General features: G+C 38.0%; 1 protein-coding gene across 1 annotated transcript in view; it reads right to left on the minus strand.

Annotated features, from left to right (window-relative positions):
- The window catches only part of DIPK1A (divergent protein kinase domain 1A), a 95,943-nt gene that overhangs the window by 3,359 nt on the left and 73,349 nt on the right, over positions 1 to 19,235 (minus strand). Inside the window, exon 3 of the mRNA XM_012790924.3 lies at positions 1,583 to 1,690. Coding sequence (XP_012646378.1) covers positions 1,583 to 1,690 — 108 coding nt within the window. The remainder of the gene's footprint in view (positions 1 to 1,582; positions 1,691 to 19,235) is intronic.

Raw genomic sequence — 19,235 nt, forward strand, 5'->3', positions numbered from 1 at the left:
ATAGTATTTAATATGTCCTATGGTCTACTAATTTATTTTATTATTTTAATCCTTGTACCAATCCTAGTGGTGGGTACTATTATCTTCATTTCACTGACGGAGAAACTAAAGCAAAGACAGGTGAAGGAACATGCCTAAAAGAGCTCATGGTCTTAATTATCAGGATAGGCTGCCCCTCTTACTTCTATATGAAAACCAATGGGATCATGTTAATTAATAATATTAATCCAAACAAAGCAGATTATAGCACTCACTTGTTCCAAGCCTTCTGAATAAATTCCCAATTCAATCAGGAAAAAGTCCAAGGTTCTTTCCATTGCTTGTTAGGTTCCATTTGAGCTGGCCTTGCCAACTTCTCCAACCTGATCTGGTACCACTTACTCACTGGTTCCTAAGTCCCAGCTATACTGGTCTCTCTGTTCTTTGAACACACCACACTATTCCTGTTTCACAACCTGCTTTACTTGCTGTTGGTTCTGTCTGGAATGTCCTTTCCCAGATCCTCACCTAGCTGGCTTCTTTACATCATTCAAGTCTCAGATCAGATGTCGCCCTTAGAAAGGCCTTCCCCGACTCCTACCTAGAATAGATCCTCTTCCAACTGCAGGTCATCTCTAATCCATTACCCTGTTTTATTATCCTCACAGTGGTTAGCACTGTCTGAAATGATCATATTTATGTTTTTATCAACTCATTATTATCTGTCTTCTCTCACATTAGAACGTCAGGCACACGAGGCCAGAGGCTTTATCTGTCTCATTGCCACACTCTTTCCCAATGCCCAACAGTGCCTGGCATGCAGTACACATTCAGATGTTAGACTGTGCTTCAGAAATCCTCTTAAACATGATTAGTATTATCAACTTAAAATTATTTTAAATTTCTGTAAGTGTAATGCATATACTGAAAAAATGTAGAAACTATAACATGATCATAAAATGCAATTTTCCACTGCCCAAGGATGTTTTGTTGTATTTTCTTCTAGTCCAATAGTATCCTAGTGTTTTATTTCTTTGATGAAAGGTAGGATTTTTTTCATTATGTTTATCTGCTGTTTGTAGTTCTTCTTTTTGTGATTTAGGTCATCCTATCCTTTTCCCAGTTCTTGTAGATTAATTCTTCATTCAGGTATGAACTCAAATGTTATCTTTGATCTCAGAAAGGTCTTCCCTGATCAACTCCTCTAACACAAATCTCTACCATCCCTGACCCTACATTATCTATCAATTTACCCTATGTATCTCCTCTACAGAACACACTGTATTCTATAATTTTTTTTTAGTTATCTATCAATTGTTTGTGCCTCCCATCCCTCTAAGATAATGTGAAGTCCACAAGGGAAGTTATCTTGTTAATCACCATTGTATTCCTAGTAACTAAAACAGTGTCAGGAATATACTATGAATAGGGTATTAATAAATATGTGTTGAATGAAGGAATCAAAGCATACAAAACTGAAATACTTATAACATGCCATCAAGGTCTTGAACTCTGGTTCAAGAATTCTTTTAACAATGCCTTTAACTTACGGTAAAATTAGAGTATGCAGTAATTCTGGAATGTTTATTTATAATGTCCATACCTGATTGTTGGGCTTGGTGGATAAGCATTTTCCAAAATAAAGAGTTTCTGTAACACAGAGGCTATTACATGCAGGCCCATCAATAACTCCAGTCTTGTACTTGTCACACTAAAAAACCAGGAAATAAAAAAGTAGTTAATAGAAAAATGTTCATGAGAAGAAACATAAGAAAGACACCATAAAGAGATATCTATGTCCTTTAACCACTTTGGTACGGCGCTCACAGGCCGGGAAACCTCGCCCACAGCCGGCACTCACAGTCCGCACGATGGTCTGTGCTGTGCATTGACGACGAATCCGTTTTGCTCTTGTGTGGTGAGGAAAGCTTTAAAGCACTGAAAGCTTGTTTCACTTTACAGGCAGCTTTACTTGTAATGTAAATCAGAATAGGTAACATATACACATATGTTCTCATTATGTTATTTTTAAATGTTTACAATTTTATTTTAATAATGAAAAATTAGAAAAGTCATATCACGGCTGTCGGCTAAAGTCGCTGTGCGTGTTCATCTGTGGCTGTCTACTGTAGTAGTCAGCACTGGTACCGAAGTGGTTAAGAGAAATTCTATAATGAAAAGAACACAGGCTTTGGATTTAGACAGACATGAATATGAATCCAGCTCTGTTACTTACTAGCTATATGATGATGAGAGACCTTGTTGCTACTGGGGTGTGCAAAGAATTCTGAAACTATTTTTCCCACTTAACATTGTATGGTACCATGCTGGTACCGAGCTGGTATGGTATCTACTCCCTCCAAGAGTAGAAGCACTCTATGTATGTATGCATGTTTTTATTTATAAACGAGACAGAGTCTTACTCTGTCACCCTGGGTAGAGTGCCGTGGCATCAGCCTAGCTCACAGCAACCTTAAACTCCCGGGTTCAAGTGAGCCTCTTGCCTCAGCCTCCCAAGTAGCTGGGACTAAGGGTGAGTACTACCATGCCTGGCTAATTTTTTCTATTTTTACTTCCTTGGTTAAGGTTTTTGTTTTTTTCTATTTTTATTTAGAGACAGGGTCTTTCTCTTGCTCAGGCTGGTCTTGAACTCCTGACCTCAAGTGATCCTCTCGCCTCGGCCTCCTAGAGTGCTAGGATTATAGGCATGAGCCACTGTGCCTGGTCATTCTATGTTTTAAAATGGCTCTGGTTTTAAAAAAAGTTTAAAATAACAAAATAATTTAATATAACAAAATAAAGTTATCTTTGTCATCTTGTCATCCTTGAGATCAACCAATGAGAAGGAAAATAAGACAAAAAACCCACACAAACTCTTTGATAAAAATAAGATACCATGAGAACATGTAAATTGAGGAAGAAAAAAAAAAAAATAAGATACCAATGTAACCCTAGGCCCAAGAATGAGGATGACCTGCCAAAATCAGTGAAGATTATACCAGAGCCCAGAAATATGCTGAGATTAAATACCTGCTGTAGCCTCAGTTTTCAAAGTTGGCAAGGCACCAAATGAGTGGTATATCTGAGGAGCGGAACCATTACCCTGGTTTGCAATCAAGGTTTAAGGGGCACAAGCTGGGGGAACTCCTTAGGACTCTATTTGGTGTCATGAAGTAGTAGGATAAGGCAGGGCTGAATGATAAAATCCTTAAAAATGTCATGTTTGCTAGAGGTATCTGGTGATGAACTAGGGTTGGGAGAGACTATGTTATGAACAGCCTTGTAGTTGCTGGGAAGATATACAGATTAAACCAATTTATGTGTGTCTGTCTCTCTGTTTCACTTGTTTTTTCTCCCCCCTGACTCCCCCCACCCCCACAGCCACAAGCAGCTTCGCTATCAGCTCAGCTCACTGTCTAGTTGCTTCCTGCAAATGGCTGGTTGAGGAAGAACTCATTGCATTCAGTAATGAGTAATACTCAAAAGAAAACAAGCAAAAGACCCATACAGCAAGTCTTCAAGAATTAGGAGGAAAGGAATAGAAAAAGTATATTTCAAATAAAGAAATTTTCCAGAAAAATGTTGCTATGAAGCATACTAAACATACTGCTATGAATTCAAGGGACTTAGTCAAATAATTTAAAATAAGAAGAAATGATGAGGCAAGAGAAGGAAATGTAAAATAAGCTAATAGAACTCAGAAAGGAAGAAAAATTTAAAAATCTTAGAAATGAAAGTCACATTTCAAATGGGGGTGAAAGGTGGATGAGATAAAACCCAGAAAGACTTATGAGGACTAGATTGAGAAAAGTGAGTGAAATGAAATGAAAATTTTAAAAGAATTAAAATGAATTTGAGATAAATTTATAGATATAAGAGACGAAAGATATCCAGCATGTCCATATGAGGGAGAATAGGAGTAAGTGGAAAAGAAAAAACACAAACTTCATATACCTGAAAGAACACTTTAATCTACAGATTAAAAGGACATACAATATTCTAAGAAAAACTGGTATGTCTTGTGACATGTCCCATTGAAGTTTGCTGGACTTCAAAAACAAATAATCCTTTGAGCACCCAGGCAAAAATATCAAAGCACCTTTAAGGGGTAACAAATCAGATTGGTCCCAGGTTTCTCCACAGTCACATTCGATAGCAGACAACAGTGGTAGGTACAATGCCAGCAAAGGCTGTGGGGAGAGAAGTGAGACTTGTCTGCGTCCTAATGTCTCATCTGTAAGAAGGGAAGTTAACAGTACTTGATTTATAACATCATTATGAGGATTAAATGATATAATTAGTATAAATCATCTGTGACTTTGATAAGTACTCAATAATAACTATTTTTATTTTACATAGCCTTTAACTTAAGGCAAAATTAGAGTATGCTGTAATTCAGGAATGTTTTTTTATAATGTCCATTCCTGATTGTTGGGCTTGGTGGATAAGCATTTTCCAAAGTAAAGAGTTTCTGTAACTTCAAGTCAAAGGCATCAAATGTTTTTGAACATATAAAGTTTAGAAAATATAATCCCCATTAGTATCTCTTGAAGAAATTATTAGAGAATGAATTTCAGCCAACCAAGAGATGGATGGAGAAACTGCACATGAAAGCCAGTTGAAATGCAGGACTGGGATGAAAACAGCTCAGGGAATAGAATACGTAATAATTTTTGATACAATAACCTGACTGACAGTTACTGGATGCTTACTAGGTGTCAGGCACTGTTCCTAGTGCTATACATTTATTATCCTGACAATAACCTTGTGAAGTAGAATCTGTAATTATATCCATTACAAAGATAAGGAAATAGAAATATCTGTTAAGTAACTTGTTCACAACTATAAAAGGATGAAGCCAGGATTCAAACCAGAGCCAATTCTCTCTCTCTCTCTCTCTTTTTAATTAATTAATTAATTAATATATTTTTTATATATTTTAAAATTTTTATTTTCTTTTTTTGCAGACATACTATTAAGGTAAGCCATAGAAGAGCCAATTCTCTTAATCACTATTATATACTGTTCAGAATGGCATGGGCTCCTCAGATCTGCCCACTGGGCCCTACTACCAATACTCCTTACAGTTTACTATGAGAATAAGAGTAGTCCTGATAGAGAACAAAAGTCCTCTGCCAGGGCTGTGGCTCATGCCTATAATCCTAGTACATTGGGAGGCCAAGGCAGGAGGATTGCTTGAGGCCAGGAGTTCGAGACCAGCCTGAGCAAGATCAAATAGAAAAATTAGCTGTTAGCTGGTCATGGTAGCATGTCTGTAGTCCCAGCTACTTGGGATGGGGAGGCAGGAGGATCATTTGAACCCAGAGTTTGAGGTTGCAGTGGGCTATAATGATGCTAACGTACTGTAGCCTGGACAGCAAAGCAAGACTCAAAAAACAAACAAACAAAAAAAAGAGCCCTGCAATGTGTCAATACCTAGGAGCTGTTTAGGAGCCATTGCCTCTACTTGGTAGCTCTACTCAGCTACCAAGAGCAGAGACGTTCCTGGACAGGCTCTTGACCATGACCTGCTTTCTCCTTTGGATCTGGCTATAACTAAGAATATTAAGTTTCATCATCAGAGGAGCAGTAGAGCAATCTAGTTCCTGGACTCAAGTTTGGGGGGGGCCACATGGAGAGATGCTCAATGCCTTTCTCCCATCTGGTCAACCACTGGGATTTTTAAGAAATGCCGAACCATCTGTTGAGCATATCTGCTTGGTAAGAGATGGCTAGCAATTTCACTGGCATGTTTGTTCACTGATGCAAAGGTGGTGTGGGTTTTGAGGCCCTACTCAGGAGCTTGAGTGAAATCTCCTGCAGGCATAGTTTAGGGCTTCCAAGGAATTTAAATCATATAGGCCACATTCTCTGATAATAAATCAATAGATAAATAAATAAATGAAAAAAAGGTTGAAGTCCCATAGCTCAAACATGGCCCACTGCAAAAGAAAAGAGAACATAAAATTGCTGAAAAACTGTAAAGGCAAAAAGAAAAAAAAAGTAAAAACAAATGTATGTTTGGAAACTAAAAAATATATTTCTAAATAACTTGTAAGTTAAAATAGAAACTACAATGGAAATGCAGAATATTTAGAACTGAACAATAACAAAGGTATACATATCAAAACTTGTGGGAGACAGCTAAAGAAATTCTTCGAGGAAAATTTACAGAAATTTCCAAATTCCAATATGATGATGAAAAAATGAGACTGAATATAAATAAGTAAGCACTCAACTAAAGATGCTTAAAAAATCCAAAAATAATGACAATATAGTAAACTCCCAAAAGAAGTAGAAGAAATAAATGCAGCAATTAATGAAAAACAATCAACAATAACAAAAGTTAATTCTTTGAAAACTCAAACAAAAAGATAAACCTTTAGCAAGACTGATCATGAGAAAAAGAGAGGAGGCACAAATAAACATTGTTAGGAAGGAAAAGGGTAGTGATAGTGAAAAACAGAAACAACTTTATGGCAATACATTTGAAAGGAGCAATTTTTGTAGAAAAATATAAATAATTAAAAAAATCATGCAAGAAGAAATAGAAAGGATGAATAAGACTAGTAAGTATTTTTAAAAATTGAATTAGTAACCAAAATCTTTCCCTCCAAAGAAAACAGGCCAAGGTATAGTCCAGGGAGGACCTCAGGTTGCCATCTGGGATGTTGTACTGTTTGTAAGAGAGGAAAATGAAATGGATAGCAACGTAAATGCCCACCAATAGGAGTATAGTTGAATAAACTGTGGTATATTCATACAATAAAACACTATACAGTAATTAAAATGAAAGAACTAGGTCCACATATATCAACATGAAAAAATCTTAAAAGCATAATGTTAAGTGCAAAAAGCTGCAGAATGTTATGAGCAGTATTTTATTATATTATTTTATTTTATTTTATTTCATTACATTTTATTTTATTTTATTTTATTTTATTTTATTTTTTGAGACAGAGTCTCACTCTGTTGCCTGGGTAGAGTGCCATAGAGTCAGCCTAACTCACAGCAACCTCAAACTCCTGGGCTCAAGCGATCCTCCTGCCTCAGCCTCACAAAGAGCTGGGACTACAGGCACATGCCACCACCCACAGCTATTTTTTTCTATTTTTAGTAGAGATAGGGTCTTACTCTTGCTCAGGCTGGTCTCCAACTCCTGACCTCAAGCAATCTTCCCGCCTCAGCCTCCCAGAGTGCTAGGATTACAGGCATGAGCCACCTAGCCCAGCCAGTACCATTTATTAAAGTTTAGAAACATGCAAACATAAACATACTATTTATGTGACTATACACATGTAGTAAATGTATAAAAACACGATGGCAAGAGCTTACACCAAGTCAGGATGGTGCTTACTCTGAGGGGGGAGGAAGGAGAATGTCAGGGAGGATAAAAGGGGCTTCAACTGTACCTGTAATGTTTTACTTCTCTTTAAAAATGAAACAAATATGGCAAAAGTTTAAGATTTGTTAAGGGTACATGGGTGTTTGTCATGGTGTTTACTATATGTCAACATTGTTCTAAGAGATTTGTGTGTATTTCTCTTTAATCTTCACAATCTCCCTGTGGAATAGGTATCACCATTATCTCCATTTTATTGATAAAGCAACTGAGGCAAGGGAGGTTAGGAAACTTGCAGAGCAGGTTAATGGGAGAGCTGGAATCTGAGTCTAGATAGTCTCCAGAGCCTGTCCTTTAACCAGTAAGGTAAAAGAACTAGAATTACTTATGTTGGAATGGAACTGGCAGAACAGGTTTAATAATGGCTGGGTCAGATGCCTCTCCCCAGTGTTCCCACTAAAGGTCTCTGGTCATTCCCTCTACCCAAGCAACTCCAATAAGGCCAGGACTTTCATCCTTGTTTCCTCGGGACTTTGCACAATGCCTGACACATAACGAAAGATATATAAAAGGCTCTTGCCAAATGGATGAATGAATGAAATGTATAGCTAGGTTTTTATCCAAAAGTAGGGCATTCTATTACGAACAACTTCCGGAATAGGATTTAAAGAGCTATTCCCTTCATCTATCCTCATCTTGAGCTCCTGAATCCTAAGAAACACTTTATCCTTAACTCTGTTGAAGGTCAAGATTTAAACATGGCCCTTTCCACAACCACGTGTTCCAATAAATAATCTTTAGCGTGTATATTTCTTTCCTGAGCCTATATTCTTCCTCCCTTCTTTCCTTATATTACAAAATCTAATATCATTTGTATTCATTTTATTTTCTCTGCTAGAAAGCAAAATGATTTGAAGGTAGAGACTCTATCACATTCATCTTTGATCTTTCCCTCCTCTCTAGCACACAGCAGTTTGGTATTCAAGTGTTCAGTAATTGTTAGGTAAATAACCAACACAAACAACATAGTGGTTTTGGCTTTAAAACATCATTGAGGACAAAATTAATACCTCTCCATAAAATCTAAAACATTTTTCTAAAAAGCACAAACCAGGTATCTTATTAGTAAACTTATTGGTAAGCAGTGAAGACTATTCTGGCATTCAGCTACAAGAATCAGATTCTTGTTTTGAGCAAAGGCCTCAAGCCAACCCTGCATCAAAGAGGTTAGTCACAAGGAACAGGCTCTTCAACTTGTGGCTTCTATCACAAACCAAAAGCAACTTTCCAAAATGCTTGTTTGGAAAGGTTGGTGGGCCACATACTGTTTTGTTTTTCAAGCACAGCTATGTACACAAAGTGTAATCACTGTCAGTAAAATGATATTCTAAATAAATAATGTTCAACTTTACAACAGGATAATCAGCAGAAAATACCTAAGGTTTTTCCAGTCCTAAGATTTCATGTACTATGATTTACTAACCCCACCTTTTGCTCGCACATACTTCACTGTACCAGAAGATGGCACTCTTCGGCTTCATTTGACAAAACCCACCATGTTGAAGGAATAATTTCATAAACTAGGGGAACTGTACCACAAGGAGGCAATCACAATGAACAGATGTATACTACTAGGTTTAAAATAATTTTCTAAGACTCATGTTCCAAAAATATATTTCGGACAAGCTCATCAATTTCTCTTCACTAAGGAAAAAAAATAAAAGCAGAGTTGTGTTCTTAGCAATGTCTGAAAATCTTCCATGTCTCTAGTCAATATCCTCTCCCCATTCTCCATATCAGCTATTTTAAATCTTCACCATTTTCTGCACTCTCACTTTATCTTCAACCTCTCATTCTCCCTTTCTACTGATTTCTCTCTTAGCCATTAAAGGTGCTCAAATCTCTTTCACACAAACACACAAATCCTCTTCACTCTTTCCTGCACTTCTGTTATACCACCTGCAATTTACTGTAGAACTCTTCGGCACATATAATACATCTGTATAGTCCAGGTGCCTCTAATATCCTAGTCAGGAACCCACAGGTGCTTGGCCAGCGTTCTAATCAGGAAGCCAATGCTCCAGAAGCAAATATTATAAGCACTTCTGCATTTCTTACCTTGATCAAGACTGATCCATTTCTGAGATTTTATGATTTTTATTTTATTTTTTTGAGACAGAGTCTTGCTCTGTCCTCCCAGGTTAGAATGCAGTGGCATTATAATAGCTCACTGCAGCCTCAAACTCCTGGGCTAAAGCAATCCTCCTGTCTCAGCCTCCTAGGTAGCTGTGACTCCAGGTGTGGGCCATGACACGTGGCTAATTTTTCTATTTTTAGTAGAGATGGGGTCTTGCTCTTGTTCAGGCTGGTCTCTAACTCCTGCCGTCAAGCGATCCTCCAGCCTCAGCCTCCCAGAGTGCCAGGATTATAAGCATTAACCACTGTGCCTGGCCTTTTTCTGAGATTTTATTAACTAGAAAATTAGGACTTTTATTGGTAAAATCTGTGGTTTGTTAAATAGCATGATAAATTATAAATGGTAAAATTAAAGGTGTCTAAGGTATTCAGATTGGCTAAAGATGAGATATTCCACACCTTTTCACGAAGAGGGTAAAAGAACCAGCTGGGGCTATAGTCTTTATCTTTAGGGAGGTACCTGGAGCTAACAGTTTTACAGTAGATGTTCTCAAATTTAAGGGAGCTTCAGATCATCTAGGGCTTGTTAAAACAGATTGCTAGACCCCAGTCTCAGAGTTTCTGACGCAGTAGGTCTTGTGTGGGGCTGAATGTTTGCAATAAATGAGTTTGCAATTTGAGACTAGCCTGGGCAACATAGTGAGTCCCCTTCTCTACAAAAAACTATAGCCATGAGCCACCACGCCCGGCTAAGTGGTGGCATGACTGTAGTCCTAGCTACTCAGGAGGCTGGGCCACGAGGATCACTTGAGCCCAAGAGTAGGATGTTGTAGTGAGCTGTGATCGTGCCACTGCACTCCAGTCTGGGTGACAGAGCAAGCTCTTATCTCCAAATAAATAAATAGATGGATAGATAGATAATTTAATAGTCAAACTTGTAGAAACAGAAAGTAGAATGGCGGTTGCCAGAGGTGGTAGGGAAAGGATAGGGGAGTGATTGTTCAATGGGTACAGAGTCAGTTTTACAAAATGAAAAAGTTATAAAGACAATGTGAACATATTTAACAGTACACTTAAAAAGGGTTAAGTTGATAAGTGTTATGTATATTTTACCACAATTAAAAAAAAACAACAAAAAGCCCCATTTCCCAGCAGTTTTTAGAAACAGTCTGTATTCACTGACAACTTATTTTCCTCTATCCCAATTCAATCCAATACATTTTGACCTTTGACCCTATTACATTTTGCAAATACTCATAACACTTTTAACAATGAACTCTGAATTGCAAATTTCAATCCTTATATTATTTAGCATTTGTCCTTGTTGACCACATTGCTTACAAACTCTTTGCTAATGGCTTCTCTCCTCATGTTTTTCTTCTTCTGTGGCAACTCCTTGTGAGTCGTCTTTATGGAGTTCCTTCCTTTCTCACAATCTTAAATATTACTGTTTCCCAGGGTTTTGTTGTACTTTCTTTGGGTTCTCTGTACAACATCAGGAGTGACATTTACCCCCACAGCTCTGAGGAATCCTGGGTCTATCCCAGCCCAGGCCTTTCTCCTGACCTAAATGCCTAAGTGCTTCCTGGACATCTCTTGTCTCCATTTGGATAACACAAGGACTTCACACTCAACCTGCCCAAACCTGAATTCACCATCTCCTGCCCTCCTCTCCTCAAGGTTTCTTCTTCCTTTTTTCCCTGCCTCGGTGAAAGGTGCTGTCATCTACCCAGGCACTGAGGAAGGAAGCTATGAGTTGTCCTAAATTTCTTCTTCTTCCTCTTCCCCCAAAATTCAGCTCATCCTCAAGAGCTGGCAATTATTTCCTTCAAATCCTTTGAAGCTGTCTCTTCCCCTCCATTCCCACAGTCAATACCACAGTTTAAGGTGTCACCCCTTTGTGCCTGAATTATTACAACTGCCATATGACAGATCTCCCTGCTGTGGAGTCTCCTGTCCACCCCACCCTCTACACTACCACTAGTGAAACTTTTGCTAACACATAAATCTGATCAGTCACTTCTCTGCTTAAAAACTTCTATTGATTCCCTACAGCCCTGAGGGTAAAAGTCAAACTCCTTAACTTGACACAGAAGGTCTGTTATGATTTTGACCTTGCTTACTTCACCACTGTAAACTGCACCCTGTATTTTCTGCTCTAGCAATGGTATTCCTGGAATGTAGCATCATTTCTTATCTTTGTAGCCGTGCACACGCCTCCTTTCTGTCTGCAATGCTTATTCCTCGAAATTCAAATTAGATGTAACCTTTTCCAGAAAGACTTCTGGGACCGTCTCCATTAGGGTTGCCCAGTAAAATACTGCATAGGACATACTTATACTGAAAAGTTATTTGTTTATTGGTGATACTTTTGACACATTTATATTTTAAAAAATTCATGGTTTATTTTAAATTCAAATCTAACTGAGCATCCTATATTTTTATTTGTTACATCTAGCAACCTACTCCCAGTCTCAGTTATATGTCCCTCCTTTTTATCTTTCCATATTCCTGCTAGTCTATAAGCATCTTCACAGCAGGGACATGCATCCCCAGGCTTGAGCACAATGCTAACAAGCAGATAATAAATGTTTAACTAGGCCGGGCTCGGTAGCTCACGCTGTAATCCTAGCACTCTGGGAGGCCGAGGCAGGCGGATTGCTCAAGGTCAAGAGTTTGAAACCAGCCTGAGCAAGAGCAAGACCCCATCTCTACTATAAACAGAAATTAACTGGCCAACTAATATATATATAGAAAAAATTACCCAGGCATGATTGTGCATGCCTGTAGTTTCAGCTACTTGGGAGGCGGAGGCAGGAGGATTGCTTGAGCCCAGGAGATTGAGGTTGCTGTGAGCTAGGCTGACGCCACGGCACTCACTCTAGCCTGGGCAACAAAGTAAGACTCTGTCTCAAAAATAAATAAATAAATAAATGTTTAACTAAAATAATATGATGTTTTATTGCTGGCCTGTTTCTTCTAAGTTGGCTTTAAATCTTAGTCTCTTTATTGTTTCCCAGAAATGATGGTAATGATAACAATGATACCACCTGTCTCAGGACTACACTGAACATCACATGATATAAGAGAGTACAGCATTACAGATAAAAGCCACCAGAAATGCTACTACAATTTAACCAATTATCCTTAGCATAGGGCTTATGTTTGTTAAGATTTTAAATAAACCTGCTCAGTAAATATTTTTCTGTAAATTCACAAAGAAGAGACTAGTAACCTAACTCAAATGGGCACGAAGGGAAAAGGGCTATGCTTTTCCTAAAAGGAAAAAAAAAATAAGCTTATACTTTAAAAACAGTATGTTCCTAGCAGGGTTGGTTCAGTACATTTTAAAAATACAGAATAATGGCACAAAATGAATGTGTCAAGTCAAATAACAATTGATCCTAAGCAAAGGCAAGCTAAATGAAATATAGTTAGTTATGTATTACTGTCTAATTGAAAACATGGTTCTATATATCTTAAATTTAGTATAGCTTAAGCTAGTTGTTTTAAGCAATAAACCATTATCTCTAGAAATTGAATTTCAAAAGAGACTGTAATAAAATTTAGAGGCCCTTTCATCTTTTCCTACTTCCATTTTAAAGGGTGTGTTCATATAACAGTCACAAAGGCTTGCTAGAGTGGCGCGGTAAGCAATTCCTCATTATTACCCTGGTGGAACCATACAACTCTCAATTATAGAGGAACACGTCAGAAGATACCAATATTAAACAATGTGGTCTTAAGAAATGTATAGAAGGGAAGGATTCCTCTCTGCCTCTTTTTCCTCCTCTTTAAAAGACCCAACAAACAAAATATGCTGTGTCAAGGGAATCTTACCTACAGAGTCAAACTGTGCAAAATTTCTTTATGATTGGGCACCAAATAGGATTTGCTGAAATAATAAATTAGTGATTTCTATAATTAGGAAAATGTACAACGAATTATAAAGCATATTATATAATTAGCTTGGTGAAAAAGGAAAATAACATAACAGGAAAAAAAATGAGTCCTTCCAAGCACACCTAAGTAGCGTTAGTGGTTGCTCTCATTTTTAGAGAGCTATCTCTAAACAAAGGAGAGAACACAGTTCTCATTTCTTATGACTTTCATGAGTTTACTTTGGCTTTTCTGAATGTAGCACTCCAGTTTATTTCTCTTCTCAGAGTTTTAAAAGCCTATTATCCATTTCACTAGAGTCAAGCCCTAAATAATGAATGATGATAGTGTAAAGTTTCATACTTTTATTAAAACTGAAAACAATAAACTTGAATTTAAACTATAAATCAACATACAATGTGCAAGATTAATCTCAGTTTTGGCTCCTACTTTGTAGCATTACTTTATAGCATTACTCTAAATCTTTTAATAAAAAGTATCCATCGGGCCCGGGCGCAGTGGCTCACGCCTGTAATCCTAGCACTCTGGGAGGCCAAGGCGGGTGGATGGCTCAAGGTCAGGAGTTCAAAACCAGCCTGAGTGAGACCCCGCCTCTACTAAAAATATAAAGAAACCAATTGACCAACTAAAATATATATATACAAAAAATTAGCCAGGCATGGTGGTGCATGCCTGTAGTCCCCATCTACTCGGGAGGCTGAGGCAGTAGGATCACTTGAGCCCAGGAGTTTGAGGTTGCTGTGAGTGAGGCTGACGCCACGGCACTCACTCTAGCCTGGGCAACAAAGTGAGACTCAGTCTCAAAAAAAAAAAAAAAAAAAGTATCCATAGGTTAGTGAAAACATCTTGGGGAAATAATACTAACATTCTATAGTGATTTCCAATGTTGGAATGATAAGAAATATACTTGATTACTAGATTAGACTAATTTATATACAGTACATATATACTGTATATTTATATGAAATACATATATGATTTGTTAAATATTCTAAGTTTGTTTTTAAGATTTACTATAAAAAGACAAAAGAGGAAAATATATCAATTCATAGGCAGCAAAAAGCACCCACTGAGGCTGTGGTTCAGGGGCTACTAATACATGGTTCTGGGAATTTTCTGGTCTGTTAATCAGCATCTTGCTCTTTGGAATAAAAGTGCTAAGGCAAGTCTGGTTTATAATTAGAAGAAGAAAGACTCCTTAGTGTTTTACAAATTCTTTTTATTCTATAAGGCCCTGCAGAAGTTCTGCCACATCTATGAAGCCTTTCTCCACCATTCTACCTACAAGTATCTCTCTATTCATCAATGCTTTCTTTCTTTATATTTTTGTAGTATAACCTAAATCATTTTAACCTGATGTGATGGTCTTTTGATGTAGCAACTTGGCTAGGTTGCAGTCCCCAGTTATTAAAGCAACCAACCAAGGTGGTTGCTGTAAAAGTATTTTGCAGATGTAATTTAAGTCCATAATCAGTTGACTTTTAAGAGGGATTCTCCTAGATAATCTGGGTGGGCCTGATGCAATCAGTTGAAGAGCCTTCAGAGCACTGCTGAGGCTTCCCTGATGAAGAAGAATTTCTGCTGACAGATAGCAGCTGTAGCTCATGACCAAGAATTCCTACCCGCCTTTCTTGACACTTGAGAGCCTATCCCATGGATTTTAGCCTAGCCTAGGCAGCCTCCACAACTGCATAAGCCAATTCCTTGCAGCAAATCTTTTTTTTTTTTTTTGAGACAGGGTCTTACTCTGCTGCCAGGGCTAGAGTGCAGTGGCATCATCACAGCTCACTACAACCTCAAACTCCAGGACTTAAGCGATCCTCCTGCCCCAGTCTCCTGAGAAGCTGGGACTATGGGTGTATGCCACCACACCCAGCTAATTTTTCTGGTTTTTGTGGATATGGGGTCTCGCTATGTTGCTCAGGCTGGTCTCCATCTCCTGCCCTCAAGCGATCCTCCCGCCATGGCCTCCAAAAGTGCTGGGATTACAGGCGTGAGCCACTGCACCTAGTCTAAATCTCTTTATATTGGTTTTGCTTCTCTGGCTGAACCTCACCAATACCCCTGATTATATAATGTGTGCGCCCATAAGTGTGTTTGTGTGTGTGTGTGTCTGTCTGTCTGTTTTATCGTCCCAGTCAGACTCAAGGGCAGGAACTTGAGAGTAATAATAATTATTATTTACTGAGTACTTACCATGTGTCAGGCACAGTGTTATGAATTTCATATACATGAACTCATTTTATCTTTACAACCACCTGATGTGAGAACATTATTAATCCCCATTTTACAAAGGCTAAATAATTTGCCCAAGCTTATATAGCTCAGAAATGGCAAAGCTGGAACTCAAACCTAAGCTCGTTTATTCCAATGCTTATGCTCAAAACCATTAAAAAGATATGACCCCCTGTACACAAATGGAGAAAGAGGAGAAAGTTAGAGACATGTAGAGAAGAAGGCTATGTAAGCCAAGATAAGACCATGATGGTTAAATACATAAACTGCTTATTACATTCTGTTGATAACTTGTCATCCCTAATTCCTAAACAATGCTCTCAGCTTGGAGGCAATGCTCTAAATGGGATGGCTACATTTAATCTTTTAGGAACGTTTCTAGATTACAAAGTTATGGCTACGGTGATGACAAATACTAGAGTAATTGCCCCAGGCCAAATGATACAAAGTCAAGGACTTGAGAACCTTCTCTATATTCAATAGACATGTCAGAGCATCATTCAGTGTTACGTTGCCAAGTCAATTGGTTCAACGCCACTTTATCATCATAAAATCTGTGATGCAGGTAGGGCAGAGATACTTTTCTCACTTGTAAAATGGACTTAAAGCAAGCCTATGAAGTTACTTATTCAAAGTCATACAGTGTACACAAGGGAAGGTGAAGCTGGTTCTTTGACTCATGACTAGTATTTTTTCCAACAGATTGACAGGTCATAGTTGAGCTACTTGTAATCAAGAAGTTCTTCATCTGTGGTAGATTGCACCACACTATTTTTAATATTTTAAAATGTACATGGTGTGACTAAAATAATGAGACAGATTTGCATAAGTCACACATAAAACTAACCAGATTCCTCAAGCTTGCTCCTCTCTTTGGGCATTTGTATTCACTGTCCTTTCTCCTTAAATGCTTTTTGCCAGATTTTCACACAATTGCTTCCTTCTCTTCAGGTTCTAATTCAAAGTGCCATCTTTTCAGGAAGGCTTTCTCAACCACTCTGGTTAAGGGAGCATGCCCTCGCCATTCTCTACTATATATTGTTCTCACATCTTTTCTCATTGCACTTGTCAGTGCCTGAGTTATTTATTTACTTGTCTTTTGTCTTTATTATACACATTCCACTATAAGAATGTAATCTCCTGAAGGCATGAACTTTGTATATCTTGCTTACCACTATATCTCCAGCATCTAGAATAGCTTAGATATACTAGGTGTTCAATAAATATTTGTTGACTGACATCTCTTCTAAAATGAATTATACTCTTTATATGATTGCCATATGATAGTAGTTACCTTGAAAATAAATATTAAATTATTAAGAATATGAAAAGAGAACTAGAGGAAAATTAAAAGCAACACTGCTAATTTTCAAAGAGAATAAGACCCCATATTTTCAAATTCTAGCAAATAATATTTGTGGAACCTCTTTTGGATCCTCTGTACTTCTTTATATTCTTCCTTAGTTCACAAAGATGAAACTGAGGGTTTTGAAGGAATCAAACCTCATATACAGGATACTGTAATCTTTATTGAGCACATTTTTGCTAAATGTGGTTTTGAGATAATATAGTTTTATATTTACATACCTAAAATTCAAAATTAGCAATTTTATTATATGTTTTGGTTCAGTTCAATCCACTTAAATAAAAGAACACTTGATGCAGTAATACAGAGGGAAAAAGAAAATTGGTTTAGACCCCACATTTTAAAATAGTAGTGAGTAGGACCAGAAGTATATGTGGATATTGCCATAATTTGTGAAAACGCCAGGTAATTATTTAGGCAGATATTGCAAAATTGAAACATGGAAGAAACAAATTTAAAATATACTACATTTCAAGCGACTAAGGGCTAATTTAGCCTGTATTTTTCATTTACTTATTTTTTTTTGAGACAGGATCTCCCTCTGTCATCCAGGCTGAAGTACAGTGGCATGATCATAGCTCACTGCAGCCTCAAACTCCTGGACTCAAGCAATCCTCCTGCCTCAGCCTCCCGAGTAGCTAGGACTACCGGCATGTACTACCATGCCTGGCTAATTTTTTTATTGTTTGTTGAGACAGGGGTCTTACTATGTTGCCTAGGTTGTCTTGAACTCCTGGGCTTAAACAATATTCCCGCTTCTGCCTCCCAAAGTGCTTGGATTACAGGTGTGAGCCACCGTGCTTGGTCTTAGACTTTAAAAAAAGGTATGGTCTGTGTAATATAAAACTGACATGTAGATATATATATATTAATATATACATATATCTGTTGATTTCCTCTAAATCTATTGTTTCCCTTTTAGAATTTGCGTATTTGTAAGAATGACTTCATATTCACTTTCAACATCTTTGTGCATTTTAGATGTGTCTCTTGTAAATATAATATAGTTGGATTTTGATTTTTTAAATACAGCCTGATAGTCTTTGTCTTTCAACAGAATCATTTATATTTAATGGTCCATTTATATTTAATGTAATTATTAATATATTAGTGTTTAAATATACTACAGGTGATGTCATGTTAAGTCACCCAAATCTCCTATACTCACAGCACTGAGGGAATGTGAGTGCTCCTCTCTGCTGGGAGCACTCACATTCCCTCAGTGCTGAGAGTATAGGTACTAAAAAGCTCTTAGCTAAATCCTTCTTTAAGACTTGCCTCCCGGCAGGGTGCGGTGGCTCACGCCTGTAATCCTAGCACTCCGGGAGGCCAAGGCAGGCGGATTGCTCCAGGTCAGGTGTTCAAAACCAGCCTGAGCGAGACCCCGTCTCTATTAAAAATAGAAAGAAATTAATTGACCAACTAAAAATATATATACAAAAAAATTAGCCGGGCATGGTGGCGCATGCCTGCAGTCCCACCTACTCAGGAGGCTGAGGCAGCAGGATCGCTTGAGCTCAGGAGATTGAGGTTGCTATGAGCTAGGCTGATGCCACAGCATTCACTCTAGCCTGGGCAACAAAGTGAGACTCTGTCTCAAAAAAAAAAAAAAAGACTTGCCTCCAGGTAGACTACAACCTTGCCCAAGGTCATGTCCCCTGTGAGGATGAGACAGAGGATGGGAATCTGTATCCACTGACTGGTCAGTGAGTGGGTATAAAGGTCTGACCTTTGCATTCCAGCTCCAGAGTTCCCTGTAGGGTCAACTCAGGCCTTTGTTACCACAGCATTGCAGTTTAACTTCTTCCTCCAGCCTATTCTACTTCCTCACTCCCCAAACATGTTAATCCCAAGAGACCACCCCAAAAAACTTGCTGCAGGGAAATCTAAATTTCTAAGTTTGTTTCACAGGGAATTCAGTCAATGACATCTATCACCTTACTATTTGTTTTCTAGTTATCCTGCCTATTCTGTTTTGTTTTTTAACTTTCTTGCCTTCCTTTTGACTGATTATTCTTTTTTTTTTTTTTTTTTTTTTGAGACAGAGTCTCACTCTGTTGTCTGGGCTAGAGTGCTGTGGCATGATCATAGCTCACAGCAACCTCAAACTCCTGGACTCAAGCAATCCTTCTGCCTCAGCCTCCCAAGTAGCTGGGACTACAGGCATGCGCCACCATGCCCAGCTAATTTTTTCTCTATATATTTTTAGTTGTCCAGCTAATTTCTTTCTATTTTTTAGCAGAGATGGGGTCTCACTCTTGCTCAGGCTGGTCTCAA

Source organism: Microcebus murinus, chromosome 2, assembly GCF_040939455.1.
Source record: "Microcebus murinus isolate Inina chromosome 2, M.murinus_Inina_mat1.0, whole genome shotgun sequence".
In the NCBI taxonomy this organism is placed as follows: domain Eukaryota; kingdom Metazoa; phylum Chordata; class Mammalia; order Primates; family Cheirogaleidae; genus Microcebus; species Microcebus murinus.